The sequence below is a fragment of the Empidonax traillii genome, unplaced genomic scaffold (genome assembly GCF_003031625.1).
Source record: "Empidonax traillii isolate 1590-97213 ecotype Southwest subspecies unplaced genomic scaffold, ASM303162v1 scaffold3:size4013460, whole genome shotgun sequence".
NCBI lineage: Eukaryota > Metazoa > Chordata > Aves > Passeriformes > Tyrannidae > Empidonax > Empidonax traillii.
Genome location: NW_020955196.1, coordinates 937,451 through 955,240, shown reverse-complemented (window position 1 = coordinate 955,240; position 17,790 = coordinate 937,451). Strand labels below are relative to the sequence as shown.

The 17,790-nt window shown below is 41.3% G+C and overlaps 1 protein-coding gene across 2 annotated transcripts in view; it reads left to right on the top strand.

The window, feature by feature from the left end:
- Window positions 1-212: 212 nt before the first annotated feature.
- KCNN2 (potassium calcium-activated channel subfamily N member 2) overlaps window positions 213-17,790 on the top strand; it is a 71,871-nt gene continuing 54,293 nt past the window's right edge. For both annotated transcript variants that reach the window (XM_027906551.1, XM_027906468.1), the window contains exons 1-3: window positions 213-293; window positions 856-2,024; window positions 2,182-2,277. In XM_027906551.1, coding sequence (XP_027762352.1) covers window positions 272-293; window positions 856-2,024; window positions 2,182-2,277 — 1,287 coding nt within the window. In that variant the 5' untranslated portion in view covers window positions 213-271. The remainder of the gene's footprint in view (window positions 294-855; window positions 2,025-2,181; window positions 2,278-17,790) is intronic.

Genomic DNA, 17,790 nt, shown 5'->3' with positions numbered 1-17,790 from the left:
TCTACAGCCTCAAACCACCCCCGGCCCCTCCCGGGCGCTCACACTCCGGCTGCGGCTCTCCCTTCTCCCGCGAAGGGGAGAAGCAGCCGGCCGAAGCCGTGCGTCCTCTGGGACCGGCTCGGGATGTGCCGGGAAAGGTTTCTCGCTGCCCGGCGGGGCCGCGGACCGTTCCAGCCGCGACAGCGGCCGGAGCGGGGCGAGCCTGGCGCTGTGTTTTGCAGGGCGGCGGCGGCGGCGCTGCTGGACAGCTCCGGAGCGCGGAGCGGCGCCCATGTTCCGGAGGCGGCGCAGATGTGAGCGGAGAGCCGGGCAGAGCTGCGGCCGGGCCCCTTTCCCGACGGGCGGGGGCGATCCCGGCAGCGAGCGCGCTCCCCAGCCCAGGAAGCCCCGTGTTCCCGCGGCGCGGGGGGAGGCAGCCCTTACCCACGGGAAGCGGGATCCCCGCGGGCGGGGGGCGGGCAGCCCTTACCTACGGGAGGGAGGGAGGGATCCCATCGGGCGGGAAGCGGGCAGCCCTTACCCTCGGGAAGCGGGATCCCCGCGGGTGGGGGGCGCAGGCAGCCCTTACCTGTGGGAGGGAGGGAGGGAGGAAGGGAGGGAGGGAGGGAGGGATCCCATCGGGCGGGGGCGCGGGAAGCCCTCACCCTTGGGAAGCGGGATCCCCGCGGGCGGGGGGCGGGCAGCCCTTCCCCGCGGGAAGCGGGATCCCCGCGGGCAGAGGGCGGGCAGCCCTTTCCCGCGGGAATCGGGCAGCGGGAATCCCCGCGGGAAGAGGGAAGCGGGAAGCAGGCAGCGGGATCCCCGCGGGCGGGGGGTCCCCGCGCCGCTCACGCGCAGCCGGTCCCGCCCCTGCAGGTGACGTGATGCCCGTTGTTTTGGTGCGCCCGACCAATCGGACACGCCGTCTGGATTCTACGGGAGCCGGGATGGGCCCGTCGTGGCGGCAGCAGGACGCTCCCCTGCCGCCCATCACGCATTGCGCACGGTGCACCACCGCCCGGTCCTCCTGCGGCTTTAACGGCCCCGGCATGGACGCGCCGCGCCACTTCCCGGCGGGCTTCGGCCCCGACCAGCAGCAGCAGCAACAGCAGCAGCAGCAACAGCAGCAGCGCCCGCCGGCGCCGGCGCCGCCGCACTGCCAGCAGCACGGCCAAGACAAGCAGAGCCTCCTCCAGCAGCAGCAGCACCAACAGCAGCAGCAGAGCCCATGCCTCCAGTGCAACAACTGCGCCTACTACGGGGCTGCTGCGGCAGCCGCGGGGGATAACCTGCCCTTACTGCTCCGCGCCTCCTCACCCCTCTCGGGCGCCTTCCGGACGCACTCCTCGCCGCTCTCCTCCGCCGCGTCCTCCCGGCAGGGCAGCCAGCTGAACGTCAGCGAGCTCACCCCCTCCAGCCATGCCGGCGCGCTCAGGCAGCCTCACCAGTATTCCCAGTACCACCAGTGCCATAGCCTGCAGCAGCAGCAGGCAGTCAGCCCCAGCAGCAGTGTCAGCAGCGGCAGCACCCACCACCACCACCACCATCATCACCACCACCACCATCACCAGCAGCAGCGCCGGGAGAGCAACCCCTTCACCGAAATAGCCATGAGCAGCTGCAGGTACAACGGCGGCGTCATGCGGCCGCTCAGCAACCTCAGTTCGTCCCGCAGGAACCTGCACGACCTGGACTCCGAGTCGCAGCCGCTGCAGCCGCCGCTCGCCAGCCCCGCCGCCGCCGCCGCCGCCACCGGCGGCAGCCCCGCCGCCCCGGAGATCGTGGTCTCCAAGCCCGAGCACAACAACTCCAACAACCTGGCGCTCTACAGCTCCACCGGCCCCGGTCCCGGCCCGGGCAGCACCAACAACGGAGGCGGCAAGTCCAGCAAGAAGAAGAACCAGAACATCGGCTACAAGCTGGGACACCGCCGAGCGCTCTTCGAGAAGCGCAAGCGCCTCAGCGACTACGCGCTCATCTTCGGCATGTTCGGCATCGTCGTCATGGTCATCGAGACAGAGCTCTCCTGGGGCGCCTACACCAAGGTACCAGCCCGGGCGGCAGCGGGTCCCACCGCCCGACGGTGCGGACGCCGTGGGGCCGTGGGTGCCGCCGGTCCCGTCCCCGGGGCAGAGGTGGCCGTGGGGCGGAGCGGCCCCCGCGCGTGGGTCTCTGAGGGACGGCGATGTCTTTCTCTTGCAGGAGTCGCTGTATTCCCTCGCTCTGAAATGCCTTATTAGCCTGTCCACGATTATCCTTCTTGGTCTCATCATCGTGTACCATGCAAGGGAAATCCAGGTAAGGTTTCCTTGAGTGAATCAGGAAGCGTTCCTGGCTTAGATGGGTGTGCGAGGCGGTTTGTCCAGGGGTGCAGTGGTGGTAAGTACTGGGCATGTCCCACTGGTTCAGAAAGCATAAGTGGTCTGTGCATGCCTGCCGAAATTGGTGAATGGACCTTAGTCCTGGAGATAGGGCAAGATACAGCGGATACGAGCCAGGGAAGCTCTGCTTGCTTGGAAGTTCTCCCTGCTAGGGACTGTCGCCTGCAGTTATGCTATAGGATCGCTTAGCCTCGAGGTTATAACCTGCTTCCTAGGTGATGTGCCTGCTGTCTCCTGTAGCAGATGTACAGCAACAGTCTTTTATTTCCCAATGACTCAGTTTCATGCTGTGCGTTTTCTTTTGCCGGCATGGTGAATGCGTGCACGGTATGTAATCTTCACTGCGCTGTCTCAGAAATGAGGGTACTCGAAGAGATTGTTTAAGAGGAGAGGGAAGGCTGATGTTTGACTTGTTTTATTTAATGGTGCAGAACCTTTAGGAATGTGACCAAAGAAAACTGTCAGGAAGGATAGGGCTAAAGGTAAGAGGAACATAATTATTAAAGCTGTAGAACTGTACAAATACTGTTGTCACAGGTTCTCTCCAGGTGACTTAATTCTAATTTCAGTTGTGGGGGTTTTTTTTGACCAAGACATTGAAATTTGGTATTTCAGCTCAACTGAAACATACAATAGACAGATTTCAAGGTTTCGAAGGGAAAAATACCTTACTTATAGATACAGTGCTTTTGCTTTTTTAGATTAGGGATTCTTCGAGCTGAAAACTGAAATGTCAGATTTCAAGGGCAAAGAAGACTTGCTCTGGTACTAATCAGTAAAAAAAAAAAAAAAAGAAAGAAATTAAGAATTGTATAGTACCCTGCTTCTGTGCAAATGAATGCTGTAATTTCAATGTGAAATGGTACCATAGTCCCCTACTTAGGGTAATGTTAAAAAAGTATTATGTTGCCAAACTGGATCCTGTTGTGCAGTCCTTGCACATGCAAAACTTCTTTTCCTGGCTCAAAAACCAGTTTCTCTGCATTAATATCAAAGATACTGAAAGCTGTTAATGATATTTTACTCTATAAAGAAGTGTTTTAAATAGAGGGCATATTTATAAACTACAGGAGTACTCATGAAAAGGTCTCTTTATGTGTATAAAAATAAATAAGTAGCACTGCTGCAGTGTGGGAGCCTTCTCTGGTGTATCATCCCACAAGTGGTGCTTTAGGCATGAAGAGCAAAGCTGAAAACAGTCCCTCTGTAAATGTTTGAATTAGTCTATGCATTTTCCAGAAACCCTAAATTGAAAATTTTCTAGAAGATAACCAAATAGTTGTAGGTCCCTTTATGCATCAGCTTATACTATGTAGTTACTCCAAGATTCAATTCGTTGTTGTTTTTGTTCAGATAGAGAGTTACAAATTTTCATTATCTTAGGAATCAAATATCTTATGGATCAGAAAGAAACAATAATAAAAACTTAAAGTTGTCATTCCACTTTGGTTTTTTTAACTGACCATTTTAAAGAACTTCATCATGTCTGTAACTACATGAAAGGAGCTACACAATCGTGTCACTTAATCACGATTAATGTAGTTTTCAGTGCTGCCTGACTGTACACAACACAAGTATACCTGGCTGTAAAAGAGCAATACTGCGTGTTTTAGAATGAGAGACACCAAAAACTGCAGTAGTCATGACAGGACCTAGAGTGAGCTGCAGATTCAAGGGGTTCTGTCATTCAGGTCAAAAATTAAAGGAATTTCTCTGTTTCAAGGAGCTTGTTAGAAGGAAGCGCATAATACTTCCCTTTGCTGTATCTGCTCACTTTTGAATTTGCACATAGTCTGTTTTTCTGCATACACTCGACTTTTAAAAAATAAGGTGAAGTGTATGTAGAGCAAAAGCTATATCCATATCCGACAGTCATAAAATTTATGTTACATTTGAGACCTGAAAAAAAGAAGTACCTTTATAATACTTTGGCTTAGTGGCTTACATCATCTTCTCCAGGCAAAAGAAAATACTGTGTAAATCTGAAAATGTGAAGTTTGTTAAATAACCTTTAAAGCTGACTGTTTTCTGAAGGCAGACATGCCTTTAGTTCAAGCAAACACCTTGCTGTGTGCAATAGAATGAATAAGGTTTGTAGAATACAGCCCAGAGATGGTTGTGTCCAGGAGGACTATTTGCACCAGTTATTTGTCAGTCCTGTTTCAGTTCAAATAATAATTTCTGATTTTTGTCTTCTGATTATTGTCTGAAACATATTTAAACATTTTTTGTTGCATAAATAAGTAGGAATTCATTGAGGGAGGAGAATTTGTTCCATAGAAGAGGATTGCTGTATTTTGCTTGCAGTGTGGTGACTTTCATACTCTGGTGGCAGCAAACCAGCCTAAGCATAAGTAAATTTTTCTACAAAGCATGAGGCAAAAAAATGTTAGGAAAGAGCTGAATGTTTAGTAATTGTTACTGATTGCTGGATGAATATGGAGACCTAAAATGCTGGCAAGTGGAAATCAGCTTTTTGGTTCTTTTCAGTAGTCTGTGACCATGATTTATTGGTAGGGACATCAAACAGTTATGCAGCAAAGATGTCCGTGGGGCAGTGCCTAGCAGCATAGAGGTGGCTTTAGTCTTCCCATTGATACGACATGGCTTGTACGTTTTGCTTTGAAAATAATCAGCTGGTCAGTTAAACCAGACTCCAAAGTTTGCCTGTCCCAGACCTGCTACGCTTTTTAAAGGCATAGGAGGGGAAGTTTATAAAGGCTTGCTAAGATTCTTCCCAAGCCCACAGTGATATAGCGACATGAAGCAAATGAGTTTTCTTCTTCGCCCTTTCCCGCGGGTGATGTGCGGTGTAGGAGCTGGAGCGCTCCCCGTGTCCCGGCGGTTTCCGCGCCGCCCGTTCAGCACCGCGGACAGCTCCGCGCGGAGCGCCCTGCCCGGCCGGCACAGCCCTCCCTCCCTCCCTCTCTGCCTCTCCTTCGAAACCCGCTCGCTACACAGTTCTGCTTAGGGGCTCTCTGGAACTTGCACAGAGCTCTGCATCTGGCAGACCAATGTCTCCAGTGCAGTGTTTACACAACTGTAGGAAGGTTACCTAGTCTTGTGAAGTAATAAATATAAGTTAGTGTTAAGAATATGATAGAAGTCAGATGAAACCAGTTGGGTTGAAGTGCTTATTCATAGCTTACATTACCGTTCCCAGAAAAGAGGATAAAAATTACAAGCAAGTTTGCTTCACGTCCTTCCTCCTTCTAGAAACAAAATCTTAAGGAACAACAGCAATAGCGCTGGAATTCAAGATAGTGACAACCCCAAAATATGTGTTCTCTTTTCGTCTCTTTGTTGTTGTGCCTATAATGCTGTTAGAAACATCACGCTTGGGAGATAATGAAATATGCATTGTTCTCTCTCCAAGCTTGTGTGGTTGTTGATTCATTTCTTCAGAGGAAGTGCTTTGAAAGATCAGTGGGAAAAATGTAATTCATCTTTATCCCAGCCAAGAAGAGATATTTCTGTTACTCCAGTTGAAAGTTTGAAGAGGTGAAGGAGAGAAGAACTAAAAAGACAGCATGATCCAATTATCATAATAATTTTTGATGTATAAATTATCCAATTCATGCATAAACAGTTTGTTACTTAATAATAGTTTACATAATTAAAGCAGAGGAAGAATGTAACATAATTAAAATTGTAAAATCCAGAGAACTTACTGTTCCATTCCACATTTCTCTAGTGGTATATGCTATTAGATCCATAAATAAAATTGAATTTAAGAAAGTTTTGGCCGATAGTTCACATGACAAAGCTACAGTTTTTCTACTTTTATTAAAAAATGGACCTCTCTGCCTGTCTCTAGTTCTGTTGGAGGTAGAAATGCTTTTTTAACTCTGGACCCCTGATGTTTCACTGGCACTTTCTTGTATTACCCAGAGCAAAGGATTAAAATCAAAATTCTGTGACATTGCCAGTAGGAGGTCTTTAACGTCTTTTGTTGAGCGTTCCAGCTAATATTTCTTGAGAGATGGTGGTCAGTGGAAGAATATATCTGGAACACTTCTCCTTTAATGCTGGATTGCTTAGTGTATCCCTTGTGTAAGTGAACATACTGCCTGTCCTGAATAACAGTAACCTGAGTAATGCTAACCTGTACTCTCCTGGACAGTATCTGAGCCTCTTTTCCTTCTCCCTAATGCAGATGTTGTCACTTATGCAGAACCGTGGTAGTTGTTGGTATTGTTAGAAGTGAATAGAAAAAATTTTGTTTGTTTGTTTGCTTGTATGTCAGTTGAAATTTCTAACCACTTCTAAAATATACTGCTAGTTCATACTTAGGTAGAATGCCTATGGAAAGTCTTGCAAACTCCAAGGTTAAGGTTGAGCTATTGCTTTCACAGCAGAACCTCCCAGGGCTCCAGGGAGAGAGCACCTTCAATCCCTAGATGGTACTGAAGTGGTGGGAAAATGTGCTACTGATAGGCTTGGTGTGAAACACTTCCAGTCTTCATTACCTTTATAAAAAGTTATCACAGCTGAGAGCCCAAATGTCTTTCTGAAGAATCAGAGTCATCTTTTCACTGTGCCTGAAACTTGAAAAATGGAACAGGTGGTATCAGCTAACAGCTAAGAATGGTAATAAATACATATCTTGACCTGTTTGTTGTGCAAATAAATCCCATAATGCATGATGGTATTAAACACTGTTTATGGGAACTTCATTATTTTATTAGCATTAGTGGAAAGTTTTGCAGTAAAAATTTTGTACTCATGAACCAAAGTTAAGCTCTCTTACAGTTTCTTTTCGTAAGAAGTTATGGGTATTCTGAAGGCTAAATTATTTGTTTCTATCTATGTTATTGTTTTGCCTTCACTGGGGTGGTGCCCGTGCATCTCATTAGCGGTCTTGCTGGCAATCTGTTGACTCTGTGCTAAGTCCAACTTACATTTGCTTAGGTATATTGAAGCACCAGGGATTGCTCACACGGGCTATAGATCTGCTGCTGCAGAAATTAATGAGTTAGAACACAGAGAGCAAGTCTGGTGAAAAACTCATGAAAATCAAGAAATAAACTTAAAAAGATGTTTATCCTGATCTGAAGTCTCTTGAAAATTAGGACTTTTCTTTTCTATTTATTTTAATTGGCCTTGGATCAGGCAACAGCAAGACTTATTGTGTAGCAGTTGATCCAGGATACAATAACTTTATGTGCAGATTCAAAAATTCTCTTCTACCCATCAGGCCTTCATTTCTTATGGGTAATGAAATGCAGAAAATCATGTAGGAATCCAAGGACAACATGTTTGTCAAATTAACACCATATCTGTCAAATTAACACTTCAGAGTGTTTTTGTGGAAATTCTTAGTTTTGATTCTATTCAGTACATTTTTGATATGTAGATCCTGTTGATGTAGGTGAAGTCACAGCTGCCCAGTGTCTCTGAGTTGCAGCACTTTAATGCATATGGCATGGAAGACAAGCTGGAAAATCCTTTAATAGTGATCAGTCTCAGAAGGGGCATTAGTTACACTTGTATTATGCGTCCATTTCCAACAGGCTTCATTAGAATGTAGGAGGAGGTGTTACACTGAGTGATTGGCCTGGCCATACCTAGGGTTATCTATTCATATCTGGCATGATTCTGAGCATTTTTTAATGAGGGCTGATGGGAGTTTATTAAGACATAGTAGTGCATTATGGAGTGTGAGAAGTTAGAGGAGAGAGAACATTTGTAACCAGAGGTAAGATTCTGGATTTGTATAAATTGTGTAGCTTAGGTGAAATCAAAAGATATCACTGAATGCAGTCTTGGAGGCATTCTGTATGCCCATCTTACTGTGAAAGTGTTGTCCATGCCAGATCTTTCAACTGTGATTCTTCAGATTAGAAAATTCTATCAGGTATTTGACGGCAGTTTTGTTTTGCGTGAGTTTTAAGCAAAAATGTACCAAAACTGACAAGTGTAAATTAAAGCTTTTTGATTCTGGTTCTGGTTTATATGTGATCTACTAAATGAAGTATCTTGGGCTTTGAGTTTGATTTGAGACATATTTCTTGTATGTTTTGAGCAAAGATCAGAACAGGAATGGCTGCGGCTTAAGACTTGGGAGAATTAAAAAGCTGTGTGGAAGCTTTTGTGCAACTTCAATCAATTGTTTTCCCCCCTTGATGATGAAAGTTGATGTTACACTCCCTTATTAGAGGATGAAATACTGCTCTGAGCCTATGAAGCTTTTTAAATATAAATTGACTGTAAAAGAAGAGTTGGAAATTGATCTTGTAATTAGCTTTCAGGTAAGCTGGATATATTGGTCACTATAAAAAGTTTCCACAGCTCTGTTGTATGGAAAAAAGTTACACATCATGTTACACATCAATAGAATTTAATATACCTTTTTTCCATGCATGGGATTTTTTGTTTGTTTGTTTAATAACAGAAACTACGTTATATTGAAAAACATGAATGGAAAAACTTCCATTCAAAAAATGTGATGTTAGAAATACCTATGTCTCAGTGTATTTTTGATTAAATTGTATAAAATTACTTTGTCCTGTTATTTTATGAAAGTCACATTGAGAAATTTCTTCTTTTATTTGTCAAAAGGTCAGGAGAGACTCTCATGAAAGCATACTTTACAGCTAAGAAATAATTCTTTTGTAGAGGGAGTGATGAAACAAACATTTTATGCTTTAAAAGGGCTTATGTGAACCCAGGCTTTTGCAAACTGAATTGTTCAGTTAATATCATACATAAATATTTTCATAGTTGCAGGGTGTCACACATTTGTAACTTGAACAGTCTTCGCAATTGTGCTTCTCCATCTGTGCGAAAACAGTCCTTAATAAACATTGTTTTGTGTTGGCATTTTAAATGCTAAAGGATGTGAATATTAGATAGTTCATGAAGGAGTGAAGAGGAGTGAATTCAGAAAAGCAATATGTGAATCTTCTAAGGTGTTTCTTTATCTTTCATTTTGGTGGAGGCTGACAGATCTTTTGGAAGTAAATTCCTTTAAAGGAAACACTAAACCTTTTCATGACAGATGGAAACACCTCTCTTAATTCCATATAAAGTGAAGCTAAAGGGTGAGCCTCAAATAACTTTATATTTTAAAGTCACCACCCTTAGTCTTTTTAAGGGTAATATGCTCTGGCTTTTGTGTTTGTTTGGTTGGGTTTTTTAAAGAACTGTATTAAAACAAGGACATTTTGTGTCCGAATGGCAGCTTCTAAACTTCTGTGCATGCTAATACTGTGCAGCTTTCCAGATGAATAGAGGAGAGCTGGGTTCTGTGTTATATAGCTGACCAACAGCTATATATTGGATACAACTGTTTATTGAATTCTAATTGAACACAGTCACGAAGTTACTGAATGCTGCAAGAGCCATCAGGATCAGAAATAGAGAGTTAAAAGGCTGTGCATATGCTCTTCTTACAAAACCACTGTTTGTAAAAGAGCATATTTGAAATAAAAAATAATTGAAAAGTAAATATACATGGCCTCATATTCATAGATTTTATTGCCAGCTGTGGATAAAGAGCTTCCTGAGCTTTATTATCTGTATTCTACAGTAAGTACTGTTGCCAGTAGTATTTCAGAATGTAGCTGTGTATCTTCCGTAAACAGTTTCACATCAGTTCTGTGGTTTGATGGGTAGGTGTAAGATAGCCTGAAAAAAGGAAATATTTATATTCTAGTTTTCATTGTCAAAGGGAGTTACCTGGACAAGTCCTCACATTTTTTCTGTCACTTAAATGGTATTTTTACAAAAAGGAATACTGAGACCAAGAGTTGAAATGCTGTGGAAGTAATCTGGGGATGGCTTTGTAACTAGATTTGAAGCTTAGGCTTGTCTATCTTATAGTCTTATGTTCAGATCAGTCATTTGTCATGTAAATAAGACACTGTAATTGCCATCCAGCTATGCCTATAATTTTCAAGAATTATATGCCTGCTTTAGCGGATGTTCCAAAAACTGCAATGTAAAATGAATACAGTGCTCCACAAAGTGTTCTAATGAGATACTATTGGAAATCTTTATGAAGCATTTTATTCCTATTAAAATTGTTTATTCTAGCTTTCATAGCTCTGCAGCTTCTGTAGCTGCAGGTGTACAGAGACATTCACACCTGCCCTACCCCTGACCTCTCATGGTAGTGTCTTTCACTAGAAAAATATGTTATGAAGCAATTTTTCATATTCAGCCACTTAACAAAACTGAGATCCATTCTAAGCAATGAATAGTATTTCTTGTTTTGTGAAGGTTTTTATGCTTTTAAGAATATGATCTGTTGCAGCCAGAGAATGAGGCATGTCTTTAATTCATTCTGCACTGTTGCGTCCATAAAATTCACATACATAGAACTCTAATTTCAGTCTGAGAACCTGGAGAAACACTGAATGTCCAGGTGTGGCTAGACAGCACAAAATAAATTATCTCCTACTTCAAAAAATAATAAAAATTACTATAAATAACGATCCTGAGCATTCACTGATAGCATCTAAGCTTAATAAAGGATTAATCAAAATTATTCTTATGGTATTTCTGATGCAATATTAATTACCATTTTTATGCCAGATATCTTAAAAAACCCAGTAGCTTTGCAGATGGAGCATCTTTTACCTTATAGCTGCTATAAACTCAACAGATTTGATGAACTTGTAATATTCAAATAATTAATGGGCAGCAAAAAGAACTTTGTGTGCTAAGACATATGCTAAGACTTTTTTTTCCTGGGGAAGCACCTACAGTCATAATTAGTAATAATCAAGTAAAACAGTATTTACCTATAAAGAAATACAGGTAAATACCTGTAAATAAACTCATACCTATGTTTATTAACCTCATGTTGAAAGCTACCCTTCTTAAAGGTACTTTAACTTAATCTTTGAAGCAGTTTGAAGACTTTATCTGCTATATGGTTTAGCCAGAATCCCACTTTAGGCCTTCATGAATAAAAGGTATTACATCCCTGGCTGCTTTGTTGTTGCCCCCTCACAATTTTACTTGCCAGGATGAATCACAGCGGCATTTCTTGCACGAATTACAGAATCATTTAGGTTGAATAAGACTGAATATCTCAAAATACTTGGCATTAGTGTGTAACTATGTTTATCAGGATTTTTAAATACACAAGTACTTCTAAATCCATTCTGCTTTTCCTTCTGCACAATACACTTTCCCTTATTTAAATGATTATGCTCCAGGACAACAAATACTTAGATTTTTGTATTTCTGTATTGTTTTGAACATACACTTAAATGAAGTTCCTGGTTAAACTGTTTCTGACACAGTAAGAACACTCTACGGGGAGTTTATAATTCCTATGATGTTGATGTGTACTCACCCACTGTCATTCAAATAAAATTTAATCAGTTTAAAAAAAAAATCCCCCAAACACAAACAAAAACCCAAAACAAACAAACAAACCCCCCAACATTCAAACTTACTAAAATCCCTGAAGTATTTATGTCACAAGTAAACACTAGAGAAGGAACTGAGAAGACAGATTCTTGTGTATGTGATGTTTTGGTACCAGTCATTCCTTAAAAACAAATTCCTTAGTTTAGAGTCACTGTTGTACTCCTTTGGCAGAATGAATGAGGTATCTTATCTAGCCTCACATTCAGTGTTTCTTCCTTTAAATTCTGTTTCCCTTGCAAAAATATTGCCAATTCTTCAGAAAATAGATCCTTCTTTTTAATTGATTCCAGTGTTCTTAGGAGTAATGAAATTGAGCATCCCTGAAGAGAGTGAGATGTTTCTCGCAGTGGCAGATGGCAGCTGTTTTGGGACATGGTGTTTCTTTGTGCAGTGATCTGTAGAACAAATTATTTTTAGTACTGAATGAAGAAAAACAAATCCTAAATGAAGGATTGTAAAATAATTATTTAAAATTAACACTATAAATATATTGGAATGTAGATGGTTCTCCGCAGTGAATTTTGTTCCTGCAAGAATATAGTATCAGAGTTACTTTATTTCTGAGGTACTTAAAATGGAGGAAAACGTAACACAGACCACTGTGTTTCTTAGTAAATACATTCTAAAAATTAGTTCTACAAAACAGCAGTTATTTTATAGGCAGATGTGCTATATTCTTTATATATGAAGTTTTGGAACTGCTGCTTCAGTGCAAAACTAAAATCATCCCTTACTTTGAAATCAGTGTTTCCATTCTCATGCCACTACACATTCAGTGTAGTAGTTGAAGCAGACCTAAAAGACCTGAAGAAATTTTTGAACATTTTTTTTGTTGGTGGTGGTGTTAGAGATTATTGTATTAGCATGGTGTTTTGTTCAGTGTGGTCATTTGTTTATATCTGTGAAAGTGGACCTAAGAACTGCATTTACTATTTGTTTGCAACTTTCCCTTTTAGATGTAGTAAATAGTTAATGTTCTGGTGCACTCTTTTAGCAGGGAGAGTGAGCCAGATGAGGCCAGCAAATGCAGAGGGTAGTTGGGTTTGCAGCTGGTGGAAGCTGAACTCTCTGAACAAGTTGTGGTGTGGCTAGTTTAGGTTACATGCTGAAATGTTTCCCGAGGGCTGGCTACATCCCAAGAACCTGGCTCACTCCTTAGGTTCTTGGGAGGGGGAGGAGGGAGATGCTGGGGGGGGGCGGGGGTGGGGGAAAGATGAGGGAGGGGGAAGAGGGAGGTGAAAGCTGATATTGAAAACTATGTATCTTTTCCATCTCAGGGATCAGTTGTATGAAGTGCTCTTTTGGATTGCTTTGGATCACTAATTGCATTGTTCAGTAACTATATCTGTTATGTAGTAACAATACATATTCGTTTTATTTCCTTTGTTTTTCCTACCCTGCTTTTTAAATGACAGAATAATAAATAGCATGAAAAAAGTGAATGCTATTTTAGTGAACTGGTCCTGTTTTCCCAGATCGTATATTTATGCAGGAGAACTATCTCAAATCACAGAATCTGAGAATCACAGAATAGGGAGAGTTGCAAGACACCTCTGGAGATCCCCTTGCCAAGGCAGGATCACCTAGAGCATGTGACACAGGAACATGTTCAGGTGGGTTTTGAATGTCTCCAGAGAGGGAGACTCCTAGGCAGCTTGTTCCAGTGCTCTGCCACCCCCAGTGTAAAGTAGTTCTTCCTCATGTTGAGGTGGAACTTGCTGTGTTTTAGCTTATGGCTGTTACTCCTTGTCCTGTCACTGGGCACCACTGAAAAGAGTCTGGCACTATCCTCTCGACATCCACCTCTGAGATACGTATTGATGAGATTCCCTCTATTCTCCAGACTAAACAGACCCAGCTCCCACAGTCCCTCCTCATAAGGGAGATTGCCCCAGACCCCTCATCATCTCTGTGGTCTCTGCTGGACTCTCTCCAATAGATCTTTGTATTTCTTGAACTTTGAAGACCAGAATGGAACACAGTACTCCAGATGTGGCCTCACTAGGGCCAAACAGAACAGGAGGATCACCTCCCTTGACCTACTGGCCACACTGTTCCCGATGCACCCCAGGATCCCATTGGCCCTTCTGGCTGCAAGGCCACACTGCTACCTCTTGGCCAACTTGTCATCCACCAAGATTCCCATGTCCTTCGCAGAGCTGCTGTCCAGTTGGTCAGCCCTAAACCTGTATTGGTACTTGGGATTATTTCTCCTCAGGTACAGGACCCTACACTTGCCTTTATGAACATCATTAGGTTTCTCTCCACCCAGCTCTCCAGCCTATCAAGGTCCTGCTGAATGGCAGCACAGCCTTCAGGTATATCACCATTCCCACCAGTTTTGTTCCTTCTCTGTTATTCTTCTTGCACTTAAGTTATATTCAGAGCTTTATTAAGTAATCTGTGTGGAGAACATTATTGACTGTCAACCCCAGGCACAAAACGTTTGGGAACTGCTGATGCTGCATGGAGGCCTTCTACGTGTGGTAACTTAAGGAGCTTATTCTCATCATATTTTAAGCAACTGGAGTGGGTAGGATATGATATAATGAAATAGCTGTTAAATTAGGAGTATTTTTAAAATTAAGAAATACCTTTCATAGACATTGACTGAGTAGAAAATCCTGATTCAGTCAGTTTGAGTCACTTACTGGTTATTCTGTTGAATATCTCAAATGAATATAGAAACCCAGAGTGGTGGACTTTTATTTATGGAGATCTGATTTATTTAAAGGTTCCTAAAAATTCCTATAACTAAATATCTCTCTGTTGATTACAGATTTGAGGAAGCTCAGCTGTGATTATTCAAGCAAGAGTCCAAACTGAATTGCACTAGGAGATCATCTTGTGAAATACCTTTTTAATAATAAAAGTGAAAAGAAAAATTGGTTTTATATTAATTTTGTTTACAATCAACTCTTAGTAAGCTCATTATCTAATTATTTTGACTTTTTTTTTTTTTTTAATATACTTACAAGCCTGTAATGATTTCCTAGTTCAATCTATAATTATCTCAGGGAGTTCTTCTCCATAGCATTTGCAAACAAATCCTAATATGTTGGAATGTCTTTTCTTTTTCCCTCTTTGTAGTCCTTGGATTTCAGTTTATAGTACTATAACCAGCATTGAAAGTTAATGGTATCAGGAGCATCTCACCTTCTTTAGGTCCCTGGAGCACGTATATATATACGTGGACAGACCTATATGAAATGAAATTACGTATGTCCTAGCAATTGCTGATTGCTATAATGGTCATTTGACATAGTAGGCTGTCAAGGGGTTAAGCTCAAAGCCCGTAGTTGTTTGAGATGAAGAGTATAGCTGGCCAGTGCCATTTAAGAATATTGAGGGATTCTTCTGAATATCTTTAGAGAGAAAAAGCTACAGAAAAAATACTGTCAATATGTGGTTTAAACCAGAAGGGAGATATGGGTAGGCAGAATTCAACTGTGTGGGCTCATGCAGATTTTAATGCTATGTTAGTTTATTTGATCATAAATTCCTTTCTTTTTAAAAAGTCTCAATTTTTTATATATATATATTATAGTGTTCTGAGGGACAAAGACAGACAAACCTGTTAAGAGGATTATTTAACACATATCTGTTTTTTGAAATGGTTATGAGTGACTTGTCAGAGTAACCAAGATGTGTAGTTTAGATGTATTTTAATGTGAAATTTTTGGTACTACACTTCTGAATAGATGGTTCACAAAGACTATAAATGCTCTGAACCTCTTTTACATATCTCTTCTTGAGATAGTATTGTTTAAATGCAGTATTTGAGACAAGTATTTTGAACCTTTTTAGCCACCAGGATACATTAGCATGAAGTTTGCTTTACATGCATTGATGTACACAGTGTTTATAGTAAAATATTAATAATTTTGAAAAACTAATTTTGCAAAGAGATGCTAAATTTTAAAAAGTATATAATGCAAGTATACTTTTGCAATCTGCTGTTTAAATTGGCATGTTTATGACTGGGAGTATGTGTTTGTGTTGGTATATGTGTTTGTACGCCCGTGTACCTGTATAAGTAATAGAGTAGTCTAGCTTCCTCATTTGAATGAACTAAGCATATTTCATTAAACAGATAGCTGTATCCACAAGTTCTTGTTGATCAGTTTCTAGTGACCTACTAGAAAGTTTGACTTCAACTCTGGATGTGAGAAACATTCTGGAAAATACAAGGTAGCTAATCCCTCACATCATTTTGTGGAAAAAAAACAAAAAAAAAACCAACCCACAACTATTTTCCTTCTGGGTTTTGTATGTAGGGGGCATTTGATGCCTCATGACTTTACATATGTATTAAACCCACTAAGTTCTCTGGTCTGTGGCATTGTATTTAGGATGACGAATACAGCAGCTGCCAGGAACTCTTGCAAGCTCTCCATAGACAAGCACAGGCCTTTAGGTAACTTACAGACCATTGGATTACATGCCTTCTGATGATGTAAGAGGGTAATTTTCATCCTCTGGTTAAAGGCAACTGAGCTAAAGGCCTGAGATACCAATCTCCCATCACCATATGCTTTTAAATAATTTTTACTTAATGGGGTATTGTGGGACAATAACTTGGCTGTTTGGAGTAGGGAGACAAAAGCAGGATCTTCTTCCTCCCTGTGTACCACAATGGCTTTCTTTTAGTTGTGTAAATGATATTTTGGGCACTCCAAACTATAGAAAAATGACTACTCAAAAGTTTTGGTAAGTCAGCAGCCCCAGACGCTGTATTTTGCTACTCCAAATTGTAGTCCCGTCAGTTCTTTTATAAGGTTTAAGTGACTCCAGTATTGACGATTTCAAATTTTGATTCTTAAATTAAACAATTGCAACAATTTGCTTCTAAGTAAAGTTGTTTCCATTTCTCCGAGGAATGCTTCCAGGACTACAGCTGATGCTGCTGTATCACTGTTTATTGTTTCCTTTTTACTCCTGTACTAATGTATCCTCACAGTATTAGAGCAGGGTAGCAGTAGTTTTCAAACTTGTTGTTTTACCTGTAAACTCATTTTTAAAACAAACAAGTTTCCTTGTTCTTTGCATTCATTAACAAACTGTGGTAGCCTTCTATGAATGTTTTTATTTACTAATGACTTAGAAAATTAACTTCTCTCTTTTTGTTTATGTCCTTTGTGGGGTTTCTGATCTAATTTGTCATAGAGTTCAATCTGTATGCTTTGAATATGTTTCTCTTTTTTTTCCTATGGTATTACATGAAATGTGCACCTACCTGTATAAAAATCTATGATATTTATTTAATGCTTTTAATGTGTGACATTACAAATATCAAGTTTATTTGAAGTTAAAGATTGATTCTATGTCTTACAGTTACATACAATATGCATGCATTACACGCATATATGCATACATAGATTGCTTACATACATTACATGCATACATTACATAATTCCAACTGAAAATAACTTTAGAATTTTTCATACAGAGTGCAGACTTAGTAAAGGTATATGAAAGTTCTGTATTTGAAGAACCTTGCAGTACACTGATGAAGTACTTGCATTAGATTTTAATACTGAATAATTCCACGAAATTTGAAAGCTGTGAATTGGCATAACATCTTTAACCTTGACTGGAGTTTGTCATTCTCTGTGTAGAACTCAAATCTATAGGAAAAGTTGTCTCACTCTTTTATTATGTTCTCTTTTTATTGTTAACATCATACTCTATTCAAATGGGGAGTAGTATCTTGAAATTAATGCATGGTTATTAAAACAGGATTAACTGAAAGCATCTAAGACTGTGTGTAAATAACCTTTAAATTGGGCTGCTCAGCTGTCCTTTCTCTTCTCTATTCGTTTATGTTCCTCACTTTCCAAACTGGGAATGTACTTAGCCAAGCACACAGGCATGCACAAATATATCTGTATCTTCCAAATTAAAAGGGAATCTTGCATTTAGAAGATTCCATAATTGAAAGTATGTAAAATGAACATGAAATCCTGTACTAATTTCTGTGTCATTTTCTTATGTCTGAACTTAATTGTTATTCAGAGTCTGTGTTAAAGGCCCATACATGTTCTAT